At 36.6% G+C, this 12930-nt stretch overlaps 2 protein-coding genes and 1 long non-coding RNA gene across 3 annotated transcripts; 1 reads left to right on the top strand and 2 right to left on the bottom strand.

Moving 5' to 3' along the window:
* Positions 1–2162: 2162 nt before the first annotated feature.
* On the bottom strand, positions 2163–4881 carry LOC145165366 (uncharacterized). The gene is made up of 2 exons (XR_013740036.1): positions 4757–4881; positions 2163–4172 (listed from the first exon to the last, which is right to left on the bottom strand). It is a non-coding gene; the product is annotated as an uncharacterized LOC145165366 (long non-coding RNA).
* LOC145165365 (7-ethoxycoumarin O-deethylase-like) lies at positions 3173–5501 on the top strand. The gene is made up of 2 exons (XM_079084097.1): positions 3173–4168; positions 4754–5501. Exons 1-2 carry the CDS (start codon positions 3173–3175, stop codon positions 5369–5371), a joined length of 1614 nt encoding a protein of 537 aa, XP_078940223.1. The 3' UTR covers positions 5372–5501.
* A 641-nt stretch (positions 5502–6142) lies between these two features.
* On the bottom strand, positions 6143–12717 carry LOC145165368 (cellulose synthase-like protein G2). The gene is made up of 6 exons (XM_079084098.1): positions 12101–12717; positions 8190–8339; positions 7943–8068; positions 7424–7867; positions 6990–7337; positions 6143–6899 (listed from the first exon to the last, which is right to left on the bottom strand). The coding sequence occupies exons 1-6, from the start codon at positions 12659–12661 to the stop codon at positions 6357–6359; spliced, it is 2172 nt and encodes a 723-aa protein (XP_078940224.1). The 5' UTR covers positions 12662–12717; the 3' UTR covers positions 6143–6356.
* Positions 12718–12930: the final 213 nt, after the last annotated feature.

Below are 12930 nucleotides of genomic sequence, written 5' to 3'. Positions count from 1 at the left end.
ATTCCAAGTGTTGAGTGTTGCTAACTTCACCAACCACTTGTGTAGAATTTCTCTTCATGTCATGTCGAGTCCCAAAATTCCTTTGATTTTGAGAAATGGTACCAAAAAGTAATCGGATCTCGTGAGGGGTTTTGTTGAAGATGTCACCACCACTTGAAGCATCAATCATCCTCCGATCTTTTTCATTCATACCCTCATAAAATTATTGAAGAAGTAGTTGTTCGGGTATATTGTGTTGAGGACAACTTGTACACAAATTGTTGAAGCGCTCCCAAAAATCATGAAATATTTCATTTTCCCCTTGACGAATCCCCAAAATGTCACTTCTTTGACTTGAAATGCGGGAGGTGGGATAGAATTTGCTATTGAAGGCCTTGAGTAACTCTTCCCATGTGTGAATTGATCCCGGTGGTAAGTTGAATAACTACTCTCTAGCTTTGTCTTCCAAGGTGAGCGGGAATGCGGTTAACTTGAAATCATCCAATGTCACATTGTCGGGCAACATGCTAACACATATCATATGAAAGGACTTCAAATGCTTTTGAGGATCTTCTCTATCCAAACCATGGAACTTGGTTAGTTGATGGATGAAACTTGACTTCAATTCAATTCCTCGGCGGTTTGCGGGATAAACAATAGCAAGAGGTGTATGAGTAACATCCGTCTCCATCATTTGTCGAAGTGTCAACTCTTGAGGGGGATTGGGTGGATTGGGGTTATTGGGATATTGTTGCAAGTAATTGGGTGGTTGTTGGTAAGGTGGATATGGGTATGGTTGATGATTGTAGATTGGTGGTGGATAAGGTTGGTAGTTAGGGTATTGGTTGTAGGGAGGTTGTTGTTAGGGGTACATTGGGTTTTGGTATATTGGAGGGTGTTGGTAATTGGGTTGATTTGGTTAATGTACTTGTTGAACTTGAAAAGCATTGTTTTGAGGTTGGTTGTTATGATGGAATTGTTGGTTTTGTGGTTGCGGATAATTGGGTTGGTTTTGAAGAGGGGCTTGATTCCAAGGTGGCATATCAATGAGAGGTTCTTGTTGTTGTTGTCTTGGTTGATGGGGTGGGGTATTAGCATCTTGATTGTTTGGGTTTGGGTTAGGATTGTGAGGTGGAGTGTGATTCATGGCTATGTGGTTTTCAAACGGAATGTCTTCAAAGGATTGACCAACAATTGGAGAACTCGGCTCGGTGTCGGTATTACTTGAAGTGTGAACTTGATCTTCTATGTTGATTAGTGGAGAAGAGGAAGAAGCTTGAACTAGTTGTTGTTGCTTTGCTTGTTTGGCTAACTTTTTCAACCTTTTTGCTTCTTTTTCAATTTCCGGATTGTAGAGTAGTTCACCGGTTCTTGTAGACCTAGGCATAAACAATCAAATAACAATAACCAATTTCCCCGGCAACGGCGCCAAAACTTGGTGGGATGTCAAGTCCACCAAGCTAATTACACCCTTTGATTGCTAAATAAACGTAATATAATGGTAAAAAGGGGTATCGATCCTCGGGGAAATGGTTGTATTCAATCACCAATGCAATTCAATAGAACTAGTGAAATTAAACTAACTAACTACAATTAAACTAAAAGGGGGGGGGGTGTTTGATTACTTGAAAACTAAAATACTTGAATAACTAAAAACCTTGCAATTAAGCAAGTTGATGAGATGCTCAAAGGTTGGGAATAATTGGTTAACTAAGGCAATTCAACACAATGAACATTTGTGTGTTTATCATTAGGATCTAATACAAAGCTTATCCTTCATCCCAAATTGGTTATAGCAATCATGAAGCATGATATGCCAAGATTCCTCATAGGTAGTATGGAGGTTGGGGAAGCCCACAACACACCTTCTTAATTAAGATCAAGGGTCAATTGAAGCAGTTAATCCCAAGAAATCAATTAGCCTTAAGAATGAAGGAATCCCCAATTCCTAGAGGATGTCAAATGCTTACACATCCATAAAGGAGCTATGATTCATAAGCTAGAGATGATTTCTACCATCATAAAACCTTTGTTCTAGATAAATTCAATGATCCAATGTAAAATCAATGAAACAAATCAACCATTGCTCAATCAAATACTAAGCTCATGATCAAAGCATCAAATAAGCATAAGAATTGTAAACTAGAATCATAAACATGAAATAAATTGATAATCAACATAAATCCTTCAAAACCCACAAACATTCATTGGTTTTCAGCCAAAGTCAACCAAATAAGAGTATTAGCCACTCATGGCAACAAAGTAACAAGAACAATAATTAATTTGCATCAAGAATCTACCTAAGACTTGAAAAGATGAAAGAAATTGAGTATTTTGCTCTCCAAATCGTCACTTGCAGGTCTCCAATGGTGGAAAATTCGTGAATGAGCCTCTAGATCTGATTCCCCAAGGTAATGGCAAGCCAAATGACCAAAATGCCCAAACTGGGTAGTTGCGCGGGTACCCGCGCAGCCAAAATTCCACCCGCGCAAATGCTGCTGGAATGCCATTGGTCCACCATTCCACCACACCACCCTTCCACTACCAAAGATTCCTTTGGTCCCCCCCTTGTCCATGTAATTTGAATCCACCAATCATCATTTAGCCACCAAATGGATGCTCCAAGCCCAAAATTAGAAATTTATGATCCATCTTCACAAGCCCAAATAATCTGAGCCAATAACTTTCAAAGCCCAATTATTCTTCTTTGATTCCGCCAAGCCCAATAATGCTTCGGGAGCCCACTCAGCTCGTCTCCAATCAACCCGCAACCGCAACAAGCACCGAAAACCTACAAAATATCTCATGCAACATAAAAAGCACCCGGTACGATCCATACTAAAGAAAAAATAAATAAAATACAATGCAATAATGATAAAAAGATCTTAAAATAAACTAATAAAATAAGGAAATAAAATAAGCTATCATGACACCGTGGTAACCGGTGCCCATACCGAATAGCCTAAGGATGCATCAATAATTGAAGGGGTCCATAAAAATCATCTCGAAAATAAATAATCTTTTTTATGAGAAGGTACTCAAATTAAAAATTACACTATTTTAAACGTGTATCAAGTTGGACCATAATTTACCACCTATTCCACTTTTCCTTTTTGTTTCCTTTAATTATTTTTCTTTCCTAAAGGTCGCTAAAAAGTTGAAGTACATTATAAGAATTGGATGTGAATTTCATATGTGTTCTTTCAATAGATATAGTGATTCACTTCGGTCGCTTAACAAAATGATAGTAGATAGCCAGTGGTCATGGTGGTCGGAATTCGAAGTTACCGGCAAGAAAGTCGAGCTCACTTTCCCAGTATTCACTTTATCAGCCATTTCATTCGCTATTTTTCTGTACATATCCTGGAAGTCAAGGTCAAGGTTGCCTCCCGGACCTCGTGGTTTGCCGGTGCTGGGTTACCTTCCGTTTCTTGGCGCCAACTTGCTCGATGAATTCACAAAAATGGGTCAACGTTTTGGCCCGATTTTCAAACTCCAGCTCGGAAGTAAGACCTACGTCGTCATCAGCTCCTCAGACCTGGCTAAAGTTGTGCTCCGTGATCAAGACGATACTTTTGCTAACCGAGACCCTCCGGTGGCTGGCATAGCTCTCACATATGGTGGCAAAGATATAACCTGGTCTGACAACAACACCTACTTGCGTAACATGCGTAAGGTGTTGATGTACGAAGTGATGAGCCACAAGAACCTGGAAGCTTCACTCTCTTTCCGGCGAGGTGGAGTGAGAAAAACTGTCAAGAATGTGTATGAAACAATGGGCACGGAGGTGGATATTGGTGAGACTGCGTTCTCTACGTTGTTGAGGGTCATAACCAGCATAATATGGGGGAAAAGTTTCGATGAAGATGAAGCAAGCAATACTCTTATGGTTGGGTTCCGGGAAGTGATTACAAGTGCAATGATGGTTTTGGGAACCAACAACGTGTCGGACTATTTTCCGGTGCTGGCGAGATTCGATTTACAGGGGGTGGAGCGAAAAATGAAGAAAGAAGCTCAGAAGCTCGATGGGATCTTCCAGAAGATTATCGATGATAGAGTGATCAGCCTTAAAACCAAAGAATCAGTAGAGCAACAGGGAAGAAAGGATTTATTACAGGTTTTCCTTGAGCTTAAACAAGAAAATACTGAATCATCATTCAGTGATACGCAGATAAAAGCTCTTTTCATGGTATCTTTATCTTATTTATGTTTGTTTGTTTGTTTTATATATATCATGTTGAAACCTGCCACTGTGAACAAACCACTACTGAAAGAAGAATAACAACTAAAGATGGGATGGGGCACGTTTATGCTACAACACATGGGCTACATCTTTCAAACCTCTTGTTTTTTCATTTTATATATACACACACACACGTATATCTACTTAGTTACCTACTCCATTATTAAAAGGGGAACAAAGAGGTTGTTTGGCAAAGATTATGAAAAATCATAAGTATTTTTCAACTTATGACTTATAGGTTGATAAGTTAGGGGCCTTTTACTTATTGATTTTTGACTTATTACCGGTATCGTACCGGTATAAGCTATTTTTATCCAAACACTCTTTTTATCTTATTCCGGTGTGGAACCGGTAATAAGTCAAAAAGCTCCATTTTTAAGCTTTGCCAAACACCTGAAAGTCTACTAACTAACAAAATAGAAGCCAACTAAACCCTATATAAATTATTCTAAAATTTTAATTATTCAATAAAGAAAAAAAATAAAGAAAACTACAAGGACTAAAGCAGAACTTTTTTGTTTACTGAAACAGGACTTTTTTGTGGCAGGAACACACACGACAACAACAGTGACAGAAAGTACAATGAGGGAGCTTTTGAAAAAACCAGATGTAATGAAAAAGATACAAGACGAATTAGAACAAGTGGTAGGCCTAAACAACATTGTCGAAGAATTTCATCTTCCAAACTTACGTTACCTAGATGCAACCATTAAGGAAACATTCCGTTTAAACCCAACACTACCACTCTTGGTAACGCGATCTCCGAATAAATCTTGCAAGATTGACAAATACATAGTCCCAAAGGGTTCTAACGTGTTTTTGAATGTTTGGGCAATACATAGAGATCCTAAATATTGGGATAAACCTTTAGAATTCAATCCTAACAGATTTCTAAACCCCGATGGAAATGCCAAATTTGATTATAACGGATTGAATACCAATTTTCTCGCTTTTGGTGCTGGCAGAAGAAGGTGTCCCGGGGTTCCCTTGTCTGAGAAGATGTTGATGTACCTTTTGGCTTCATTGTTGCACTCCTTCAATTGGACGTTGCCTGATGTGAAAGAATCTGATAAGCTTGTCCCGAAGAAACCAAAACCACTCCTAGCTATTCCTTCTCAGAGGTTACCAGACAATAATCTCTACATGTAATAGTACTAATTCCATTTGATGTAATAAAAATTGGATGCAGTGGCTGATCACATTTGAATCCAGTAGCTATAATAAAATATGGATCCACCTTTTATCCGATTGTAAATTATTTGAGATAGTTTATTGATAATCTAGCTTATTATAAGTTAAAGCACTGTAATGTGTGGATTATAACAATATATTTATATTTTTATCCATTATAGCAACATACTTTATTTTTAATTCATAATAGCAACGTATTTAACTTTTTTACTAATATAGGCAATGTACTTATAATTTTTATCGATAATAGCAACATATTTACAATTTTATCGATAATAGCAACATATTAACAATTTTATCGATAATAGCAACATATTTAGCTAAATCATGGAACTAAATTATTTATAAATGAGTTAATTTAGTTTACTGCCCACTACATAAGAGGATATAGTTTGTATTTATTTTACTAAATAGATTATGGAGTAACATTTTTCAATTTTTATGATAAATTTCGGCCACTATTGATCCTTGTATGATGCCAAACCTGGAGCTACTTGCATAAAGTCCACAACTACCAGATGTTGCATGTTGTGGTGCATTCCTAATAATTCAAATCTAGCAGGAAATGGTAAACTTATATTAAAAGTAGAATACTAATATGACAATCCATCAATGCATTGTATGAATTTGTAGGATGAAGTATACATAAACGGTAAGGATATAAGGTTTCAAAATTTTATTTTGACTATTGAACTACTATATGTAGTTAACTCGTTGGATCCACTGAAATTCAACTCACAAACTAATACCGAATTCTATTATGTAGTTTACCAAATCTAAAATAAGGAAAAAAAATACAATTATGGCGTGAAATTCGTTACGTTCTCAATATTATATGCATTCATATCTCATTAATTTCCACTTAAAGTTCATCAGCTTGAGAATGACATGCATAGGATACCCACTCTATAGAGCTAACAATAAAATGCGCAAAAAGTTTTGGTCAAAATGCCAAAGAGGAGACGGAATAAACAACCGAAGCAACACCGAGTGCTTTCAACGTAGTCATCATGGGCATCTTCCCTTTGTCACTCCTCAACAACATGGCTTCATATATTGGCCAACTATTTATCACTCCAAACCCAGCTATGAATAATTGTGCAAATAATTCTTCAAATCCACCGTTCTTAAAAACTTGTATTGTACCCATCAAGAAAGCTAACAAGTTGACAACTGCTGCTATAGATATCGTCAAGAATAATGGTGATTCTACCCCAAATTCAAACAGACCTGCCTCATAACGCTTCTTTAGTTCATCATCCAAAACCTTGCTTGTAACATTGAACTCTATCGTTGACAAACCAAGAGATTTGAGCACCCAATCGACCATTGAAAAAGGGTAACTCGAACATCCCAAAGCCAACCACATTCGTGTACTATTCCACCATTTTACAAGCGTTCCTCCGGCCACCAAAAATTCAAAAAGACTTTTTGCATATGCTCCAAAGAAAAGAAACGCATATAATGGAAACCAAGTGTCTGAAACCTGAAAATATATCACCAAATTTCCCTAATTTATTTGACTTGTTAATTAACAAAATCTTTATTAATTGAAACAATGAATAAGTTCACATACCTTTGGGAATATTGAGTAAGAGTTTATAAGAGCTAGTTGGGGTAAGAACGCATAGATGACGATTGGAATAGCCCAAAAAGGTCGAAAGTTGTAGTGTGCATAACATAAGGCATGAATAGGATTCATATACTTAAACCCATATGTTATCGGATTGTGTTTAGACGTTACCATTTCGAGAAATCCTACGAACCATCTTTTTGATTGGAGTAGGAGATCACTAAGCGCCATTGGGGAGTTCCCGAGGAACGATGGTCTTTCTGGGTCACAGAAAACAGACGTCCATCCTTGACATTGCAGTCTGAAGCTCGTATAAATGTCTTCCACCAATGAACCATACCTAAATCCCATCTGCAAAACAGCAAAAGTCACGGACTTGCTATGAGAATCCATAAATTAAAGAACGAAATCAAAGGAAACCACTTTATAAATCGTACCTCTAAACCCCATTTGGTATTTTCCTCATACTGACAACCTGCAACACGGTGTGCTACTGCTAATATATCGTCAGATTTCATCGATTTATTTCCAAGACGATGTGTTTTTGCTTGTTTGATGTCAGAAGGACCGATAGAAGCTGGACTTCCGAGTAGGGCTTGTCGTTTGAAGAAGCCACCACTCCCTATAAACATTGTCCCACAAATACCATCCATTCCCATAGGAATCGTTCGTATCTCAGGCAAATGTTCAGCACCATAAGTGTCGACCTTGTTAATGTCATGGAAGCATTGAGGAAATTGAACGAGAGCAAGATTTGGGTCAACTTTAGGATCCAAGAAATGACATAAAGTATAAAGTGCCGTTTTTGGGTTGTTTGAGTACATGTCACAATCTAGGACTAAGAAGATTGGTGCATCTGTTAATGTCGCCGACACACGAATCTAAAAAAATGTACATGTTAAAATAATGATCGACATTAATTAAAGAAAAAGTGTAGGAGATGAGTGAAAACGTACTATACTGTTTAGGGCTCCACCCTTAAAATTATGATGCACGGACTTATTTTTCTCTCGTGAAACATAGATAAGATTTGGCAAAGGATGGCCCGTAATGTCTTTGTCTTCATTGCTTTCTAATAAAACCTGTTTTTGAGAAAGAAAATTGTTTGAACCAATACGTCTTGCTTTTATTATCATATATATTGAAATCAAAATTTTGTTTATATTGTATCTTGATTTATGTATAGGGTCAAGAAATTAAAACCTCAACGACTGCAGGATGATTTTGTGGTGTGAATGTAGGTGTCCATCTATCAAGAGCTTTCAACCAACGTTCATCAGTGATTAGATCGGGACTAACGGTTCCGCTATCCACGGCCTTCTCAATTTTGGCTTTCATAGTCTCATACATCACCTTCATCCACACAAGAAAAAAAAATTAGTTCCGTTCTCCACATATACTAATAATAAGTAAAAGACATGTTACTTGTTACATTGACCAAGATATTTCTCTTAGGGTGCTTATCAAACCGTCTGCAACCGCACCCTATAATGCACCGCGTCGAATAATTCAGTTTGATATGGAAGGCGGGAAATGCTACTGTTTTCAGGAACGTAAGGCAAGCGACTATGTTGATAGCAGTGATATTAATATGGATACTTTCAATTGGATTAAATGTAGGTCTAAATGTAATTCTATTGTCTGGCATGTTTGGAACGCCTCCCCTATCTTAGACTGTTTTTTGTAATTGCTCGAGCTTCTCGCTTGGATTTGTTGTTTGTTTTATTTGCTAATATATTGCTCGCCGTTCAAAAAAAAAAGAATAATTCAGTTTGAATCTTTTGTGGTACGTTATGTGGTTGGTACTTTAGCAAAATTGTACTGTTCGGTGAGGTTTGCAGTTTTTTAACTATATTAATAGTTAGTAAAAGATATGTTTCTCCACATACCGACAGAATCTCTACTTATAATAAGGTCATCTCCAATGGGAGTTTAATGGAGGGTTTAATAGGGAGTTTAATCTCGTTAAACTCAAAATCTCCATTATGGGAAAATGACTAGGATTCAATAGAATGATGAGTTCAATCCCCATTGAACTCTATACTCTCTCTCCTCACACACACACACACACACACACACACACATATATATATATATATATATATATATATATATATATATCTTTTATTTTAAATTTTTAATTAATGTTAATTTTATTTGTAGTTTTTAATTTTTAATTTCATGCTAATTAATTTAAAAAAAAATAAAAAGAGAATAAAAAATGATGTGGCAATCTATTAAAATTGTATAGAGTTTAATGAAGTGTAGAGTTTAATGGGTAAAGTTGTATAGTGAGTGGAATGTACATGTGTCAATCCATTGAATTAAGATGATCTAAGTAGAGATGCAATGGGACAAACAGTGATGATCTCACCCTCATACTCGATTATAGAATTGTATCCCAACTTGGTCTTGTACTATTGGTTAGTAACTTATCGGGTTTACACGTATATTGAAGTTATTGGGTATACCATTTATCATATTAGTATGTCAATATTTACCCGTTGGAATTGTAATTATCTAAAACCTAATCATAATCATATGAAATCCAAAAAATGATTTCATTTTCTAATAATTTCAATTTCTACTAACATCATCAGGTTTAATCTTAACAAATGTTGCATAAATATAATTTCGCCATAAAAAATTTATAACATATGAATTTCATGATAAAGTAACAAATATCAAACATAAATATTAAACTAAATATCAATAATTTTCATTCACAGAAAGTAGAGATTAAATAACAAACTTTCTATTTATAATTTCACAAATAATATTTTAATATAATTTTGAAATCATATATATTAATAATCGGGAAAATTCGCCCAGGTTAAGATCAGAAATGAGATCAGGTGATCGGACAGATTTAACACTAATGTTATAACCTTCCCAAACTAGCAAAAAAATTTAGAAAATATCCAATATCCGATCTCATAACCATTTACAAGCCCAAAAGTTTCGCTTTTTGTTTTTCATCTGGTTCAGGTATTTTGACATTTTTATTTATAAGGATTACTATTTCCTAAGCCATAAATGAAGATAAACAATTAAAAAACAACAATCGGTATGTTAAATTTAAGCATTTATGTTAATGAAACTGCAAAAAACACTTTAATAATACGTACTCACTGCATAATGTAATTTTGAATTTTTCATGGTATAGTTTGAAGTTTATGAACATCTCAAAGGGTACATAGGGGTGTAACTGAGTCGAACCAACTCGTGAGATACCCGAAAAATACTCGAAATTAACTCGGCTCTAGTCAAATTGAGCTCGAGCTCAGCTACTCGAGTATATTATTGAGTTGAGCTTGAGTATTGGTCCTATTGGAGTACTCGGCTCGTGAAGCTCGCGAACTTAATCGAAATTGTTATATTTACACATTTACCCTTTTGTTTATTCATATTTACATGTTATAGAACCAAATCGAGTCGAGCTCATGAGCATAATCGCATTTGTATTGTAATTTAATGTAATTTTATTTTAATAGTATAGTTAATCAAGTCGAATCGAGCCAAGTTAGGAAGTGTTGATTACTTTATCGAGCTTGAGCTCGAGATTAAAATTAAAGCTCGAGTCGAGTTCGAGTCAAGTTTCGAGTTTGGCAGTGCTCGATTCGACTCGGCTTGATTACACTCCAAGGTATAAGGGGATTTGGTTTGTGGTTTTGATATCACGTTGAGAACAACTCTTATTACTTTAATATCGATATGAAATTTTTTCAACAAAACCATCTTGAGAGATTTGGTATTATCTAAAATAATTGTATGTAAATAACATAAGGGAAAATGACTTAGAAGGGTAACTACCTCTTATCTGTGTTCACATATTGACAACTTCTTCTTTTTTGTACATAAGAAAGCAACTAACTTGTTTTAACTGTGTAACATCCCAAAAATCATGACCAAAAATTTCGTTTTTAATTTAATACTAAAACCATAATTGTCAAACCATTAATTTAATACTCCGGCATCGGGCCCCGCCTGACATCGAGCCCTGCTCGGTATACAGATATGTCTCGCTTAGGCCCCCCGCCTGTCTCCGGGCCCCGCCCGCTAAACACATACAATCATATAACATGATAACACATAAAGAAACATACTCTACTGTATCCCTGTCCTAAGAAACATACTCTGCTAATAATGAGATACAGAACCTCGTCCGTACTCAGCTAGTTCCAGCCAGGCTTTAGCAGTGCAAGGTGAGTCTCCTCACTGTGTGAATGGATCTAAGGCCACAATGTCAGCCCATGTAGTCTATGAGTAGGAAGACTCGGGGGTTAGCCCTAGGCATTGTATGCTAGTATGCTATTCCGGACCAAGGTCCGATGCCGGGCGGGTGCCCGAGGAATGTTTGCATGTTAGATTATACTTGTTGTCTGTGTGATACTTGTATGTGCCTGGTAGGGAGGTGAGTGTGAGCGAGGTCCCGTATCTCATCACTAGCTGAGTACGGACGAGGTTCCGTATCTCATTATTAGCAGAGTATGTTTCTTAGGAGAGGGATACAATAGAGTATGTTTCTTTATGTGTTATCATGTTATATGATTGTATGTGTTTAGCGGGCGGGGCCCGGAGACAAGCGGGGCCTAAGCGAGACAGATCTGTATACCGAGCAGGGCTCGATGCCAGGCAGGGCCTGATGCCGGGCGGGGCCCGATGCCGGAGTATTAAATTAATGGTTTGACAATTATGGTTTTAATATTAAACTAAAAACGAAATTTTTGGTCATGATTTTTGGGATTTACACAGTTAAAACAAGTTAGTTGCTTTCTTATGTAAAAAAAAAAAAAAAAAGTTGTCGTGAACACGGATAAGAGGTAGTTACCCTCTAAGTCATTTTCCCGTATCATAAAGTAAGACTTAATTATATATAAAGACTATTAACGTACACCCTTCAATCATGGCTATATTAAAAAAAGCTATCTTGCTTTTCTATGATATGATATTTATCGTCGATCGGCAACAGCATATTTAAATTTAAATAATCAAATGAAAGAAAATGGATTTTACTTTGTATAAGTCCACTATTTTTCAATTATGTGATAGAGAAAAACAAAAGAAATCAAATCGTAATTCAAAAGAGTAGAAGATAATAATTAATAACGCACCTTGATTTGATATGCTTCGGGGAAGAAAAATGAATCACTTCCGAAGTAAACTTCTGGAGACCTGTCCATTATATCGTACTTCCTGCAATATGGCAACCAATGTTTTGCAAACTTGGCAGCCTCCATGAACGCAAACAGAGTAAGCTGTGACCCTCCGTCGTCCGATACATACACCGACAACTTTTCCGTTGGGTATTCATACGCCATCACAGACAAGGCGGTGTTAATCACCCTGACTGGTGGTTCCCTGAAAGGATCTGCCGTGCAAACCACCACATCCAGCCCGGGGTAATCGCTCTCTTTTACCACCTTTGGCAGGTTCTCCGGGAAAACCTTCCGCTGGATCGGATTCAGGAGATAAGCCTGCCATGTTGCCCATACCAATGCTAACACAACATCTGCTAGCAGTAGGAAAATGGTGGTGAAGGAAGGATGGTAGACTAGGTTATAACAATGGCGATATACGAGTGCAAAAATGGCGGCTGTGTAAACGAGGGTGTAAGCTCGATTGAACCATCTTTCCGGTGAGGGTTTCCGAGTGTTAAGGGGTGCTTCCAACATGGCGGCTTTAGTGGGGTTTTTCGTTTTTTGTTTGGGAGTTGCAAGTATAAAAAGGTGCTTGGGTTGGTATTTATGATGGTGGAATGCATATCTTTATTTTATTTATTTTATTTGGATTTGTACATGATAAGTGTCCATTCGATTAAAATATTATTTAATATTGTACGTCCACATCGTTCTTCATAATTGTTTCAAGAATTATAATTTATAAACATGTCTTATTCGTATACTCCGAAATTATAAAATACATCTTTTATCAAACTATGTTG

The sequence above is a fragment of the Lactuca virosa genome, chromosome 3, assembly GCF_052849685.1.
Source record: "Lactuca virosa cultivar CGN04683 chromosome 3, Lactuca_virosa_CGN04683_v6, whole genome shotgun sequence".
Taxonomy (NCBI): Eukaryota; Viridiplantae; Streptophyta; class Magnoliopsida; order Asterales; family Asteraceae; genus Lactuca; species Lactuca virosa.
Note: the sequence above shows the minus strand (reverse complement) of the source record. Positions and strands in the feature narration are given on the sequence as shown.

Bases quoted from the DNA above. Each gene is read 5' to 3' on its own strand.
- LOC145165365 (XM_079084097.1), top strand. From the start codon at position 3,173: ATGTGTTCTTTCAATAGATATAGTGATTCACTTCGGTCGCTTAACAAA. The intron at 4,169-4,753 runs GTATCTTTATCT...TTACTGAAACAG, and splicing joins AGATAAAAGCTCTTTTCATG to GACTTTTTTGTGGCAGGAAC.
- LOC145165368 (XM_079084098.1), bottom strand. From the start codon at position 12,661: ATGTTGGAAGCACCCCTTAACACTCGGAAACCCTCACCGGAAAGATGG. The intron at 8,069-8,189 runs GTTTTAATTTCT...TCTCAAAAACAG, and splicing joins ATCATCCTGCAGTCGTTGAG to GTTTTATTAGAAAGCAATGA. The intron at 6,900-6,989 runs GTATGTGAACTT...ATATATTTTCAG, and splicing joins CTTACTCAATATTCCCAAAG to GTTTCAGACACTTGGTTTCC.